The sequence below is a fragment of the Cryptotermes secundus genome, unplaced genomic scaffold, assembly GCF_002891405.2.
Source record: "Cryptotermes secundus unplaced genomic scaffold, Csec_1.0 scaffold194, whole genome shotgun sequence".
Lineage (NCBI taxonomy): Eukaryota > Metazoa > Arthropoda > Insecta > Blattodea > Kalotermitidae > Cryptotermes > Cryptotermes secundus.
Genome location: NW_019738957.1, coordinates 1,463,719 through 1,467,998, shown reverse-complemented (window position 1 = coordinate 1,467,998; position 4,280 = coordinate 1,463,719). Strand labels below are relative to the sequence as shown.

Here is a 4,280-nt window from a genome sequence, read left to right as displayed (position 1 = left end):
GCGATACGTTCCTCCGAAACGTCGGTTAACAACACATATACACGGTGCCAAATCCCAGAAGACTGCTTTCTTCATAGTCACCGCCGTGAAAGCCTCAAATCTTACACTAGGTTTAACGTTATAAAATCCTCCGCTGAAGTCGATCCTTAGCTAGTTCCAGCGACCCCACCAACTGCCTTCCATAAAGGCAATCATGTTAACCTCCAATCTCCTCGGTTTCCTAACTGACTATTTCGCAATTAGTCTCACCACCGAAACTCTTGTGTTGTTGGTCTCGTAAAGCCTAACATTTCAGCATCCTAAGAATACATGGTAACACTTAGGCCGCTGTTGCTTTCTTCAGACGCTGAATATGGTTACGCGAAACTTAAACGAGGAGGTGGACATATGTAGTAGACATTCAGACAGGGAGACAGACAGACAGGTTTTAAAACTAACAAAGCAGGAAGTTGGGAGGGGGGAGGCGGTACAACAGGGAATTTAGCCTGAACAGAAACAAAAGGAGTAGAAGAAACTCTGCTTGTCCGGACAGCCAACTCCTTTCCTTGCAACATGGGCCTGACGGGTGGGAGGCGGGAACTCATCGTCACAGATATTGCTTTTTTAGGGCCGAAGGGTTATAAAAACTATCGTGCATTACAGGGATGATGCCCAAACCGCAGAGTACTCTCAAGAAGGCGCGGTAAAGTTGTCCCTGTGCCTAACTAATTAAGCACCATACCATAAAGGCGTATGGGGGAATGGATGTTTAGATCCACATTTTTTTACCTCAGCATTAGTTGGAGGTGAGCGGTCAGCTTCACGCCTCCGCCGCTTTACCCTCGGGAAAGAGCCTCTGGTGTCCATTTAATAGGTTTGGTGGACCCTAGAGTCGGTCTGGACGCCATGGGGAAGAGAAATTTCTTACCCCACCGGGACTCGAACCCCGAGTCCTCCGTCTTCCAGCCCGTAGCCAGGCACTATGGGCTGAAGGTGAATTAATTATTACTTCTGAGATATGATGTCCAACCCAGCCGACCGTCAAGTCGCAACAGAGGGACGCGTCCTACTATGAACATTTTAAAATATCTGCAATCCTGAGGGTGAGGGGTGGGTATTACTAAGCAAAATCAACCAAATCGCCTATTAAAATCGGAAAATTGGTTACGAAGAAATCACTGGCACAGCCTCATGCCTTAAGAAACCTATTGGACCCACAATGTCATTGCAGCCTTAACATCTTATCAGCGTTATCATTAAGAAATATAAAGAGGTTCAGGAGGAGTGGATTTTAGGAAAGGGTTCATGAGGTAAGCAGAGGCGTTCTTGAAGCGTCATTAGACATTTGTGTCCCACTTCGAGTCTTATGGAATACACGAAATAAGTATGGCTACTTAGCGAAAGGAGCCGGGGTAGCGTAGTCAGTATAGCGACTGGCTACGTGCTGGAAGACTGAGGGTTCAGAGTTCGAGTCCCGGTAGTGTTAAGAACTTTCTCTTCTCCACGTCGTCTACACCGGTTTGGGGTCCACCCAACCTCCTATCCAATGGGTATCGGCGGCTGTTTCCCCGGGAGTAAAGCGGCAGGAGCGTGAAGCTGACCACTCACCTCCAGCTGGTGCCGAGGTCAAGAAAATTATTTATACATCCACTCCCCATACTCCTTAATGGCGTAGTGCTTAATTAGTTAAGCACAGGGACAACTTTACCTTTTACCTAGCGGAAAGTATTAATATTCCAATATTTTGAAATCCTCACGTTAATATCAGCAAGCAAAATCACCCCCCATATACAGGGTTAGCCTAAAAGAAATGGACAGATTAAATGACTCGTGTTCGTGAAACTTACACGTGCAAGTTTAGAACTTCAAGTTCCACAAAAGACTGTGAGGAATATTTTGCGTAAACGTTTACGAATGTTTCCTTACCGGTTGCAATTATTGCAGAACCTCACCGAAAACGACAAAACCCTCCGTCACTCATTCTGCATGGACATGCAGCAACGGAAGGAAGTAATGATTTCTTTAACCGGCAGTTTTCGGTGACGAATCAACGTTCCACATTAGCGGTACGGTGAACAAACAGAACGTTCGTATATGGGGAACTGAAAACCTGAGAGCTGTATTAGAGCATGTGAGGGATTCACCTAAAGTGCACGTTTTTTGTGCTGTATCCCGTAAAAAGTGTACCCACGTAAACTTCAGGGCGTACTTTTCGAACCCTAAGTATCTCGGCCGTGCTATTAAAACTCTTCTTTCTGTAAAACTTTGAAAGTGTCTATTTCTTTTAGGCTAACCCTGTACTTCGAATATTCAATCGCAACATAATTTCTTATATTTTTCCATCTGTAGAGAAATATTTATACAAATGTGGTGGAAAGGAGTTATGTTCTTCTTAATCAAAATTTTCTAATAACATTATGATGCAAAAGGTAACTAATTAAGCACTACGCCATGAAGGCGTATGGGAAGAGGATGTATAATCCACATTTTCTTGACCTCGGCACTAGTTGGAGGTGAGTGAACAGCTTCACGCCGCGGCCACTTTACCCCCGAGTAAAGAGCCCCAGGTATCCATTGTATAAGAGGTTGGGTGGACCCCAGAACCGGTCTAGGCGACATGGAGAAGTGAAAATTCTTACCCCACCGGGGTTCGAACTCCGACCCCTCGGTCGCGCAGCCCGTAGCCAGTCGCTATATCGACTGAGCTATCATGGCTCCTCATTGTGATGCAACGGACAGTATATTCACAATCAGCCTACTACAAGTGCATAACGCCGGAAAACATTTTCACTTTCGAAAGAAATATTTGAGACGACACTCTGTGTCCGAACCCCGAACCCCGAACCTCAACCAATGGCATCCAGTCTATACGCCCGAGAAGATAAGACACTCAGGACATATGAAGTGATAGTGAAAGAAGGCAACAAGTACAATAGCAACAACAAAATCAATAATGATAACAACTTCAACAGTAGTGCTCCCCAAAATATCGATTTCAAAGTTAAGAACTTAATGAGTACTTACACAAATCCCCCTTTCAGAACACATGGCGCCCCACACCGGAAAGTTGGACTGCAACAGCTCGCAGTTTTCCCAACACTGCGAACAGAAAACAAGCAAAATAAGGCTAAAATAGGAAAACAAGAGAACTTACGTCAACAATTTTCTTAAAAATCTTACAGAGAACGAAACTTCTATCTGCATTCACAGAATCGAATGCTTGCATTCCTAGTCTGATAAACCCAGCATTCGACTTGTGGCAACGGAACCCGGAGGTCTGACACAGAACAAATGCACTTCAATGAGGTTCATATCCTTACACTAATTATCGTTTGATTACTGATATTTAAGTGAGGCAGTCAATATATACTATGATGTCCAGAAGGCACAGCTCTATGCTCAAGCTATTTTCACAAATCCTGTCTCTTCTGAGCAAGCCAAATCCAATCCACCCCTAATACCCTATTTCTTCAAAAGGTAAGGTAAAAGGTAAAGTTGTCCCTGTGCTTAACTATATAAGCACTACGCCATGAAGGGGTATGGGGGAGTGGATGTATAGATCCACATTTTCTTGACGTCGACACTATCTGGAGGTGAGTGATCAGCTTCACGCCCCGGCCGCTTTACCTCTGGGGTAAGAGCCCCAGGTACCCATCTGATAGGAAGTTGAGTGACCCCCAGAGCCGGTCTGGACGACATGGAGAAGAGATAATTCTTGACCCTACCGGGACTCGAACTCCGACCCCGCGGTCGCCCAGCCCGCAGCCAGTTGCTATACCGACTGCGCTATCCCGGCTCCTTCCATTTTTCTTTAAACTGTATTTTAATGTTTCTCCAATTTACGACTAAGCGACCAAGCGGTCTTTTCAGGTTGATCCACCTAAATTATATATAATTTCACATTCCTGCTGCGTGCTGCATGTTACAACTATGTCACCCTCCTTGAACTCTAAACTCTAGCAATATAAATCTGAGAGCATAAGTGATCTATTTCAGTATTTCCCCTCTACGATCCTCGATTTCTAGTGGCCGCTTTCCAAGAAGACCCGTCCACCTTGTGCAGCCCACTGCAGTCGCATCCATGTAATTATATTAACAGTAGCCCACTACATCACACACTCTTCGATCGTAAAACACAGAACGACACAATTATAAATGTCACCAATGAGAGATTTTGTGCCATGAAGAATAGAATGGAACTCTACCCTCCGGAATTTGTGTAGTAGCAACCAACAGAACAATCCGATTAGAATAGTTCCTGAGGAAGATGATTTTGATTTAATTTGGTTATTTCGCGATAA

At 44.6% G+C, this 4,280-nt stretch overlaps 1 protein-coding gene across 2 annotated transcripts in view; it reads right to left on the bottom strand.

Moving 5' to 3' along the window:
• LOC111871394 overlaps positions 1–4,280 on the bottom strand; it is a 326,134-nt gene that overhangs the window by 43,258 nt on the left and 278,596 nt on the right. For both annotated transcript variants that reach the window (XR_002844013.2, XM_023864483.2), the window contains exon 3: positions 3,004–3,078. Coding sequence is in view for 1 of the 2 variants with exons in the window: in XM_023864483.2 (XP_023720251.1) it covers positions 3,004–3,078 (75 nt within the window). In the remaining variant the exon portion in view is untranslated. The remainder of the gene's footprint in view (positions 1–3,003; positions 3,079–4,280) is intronic.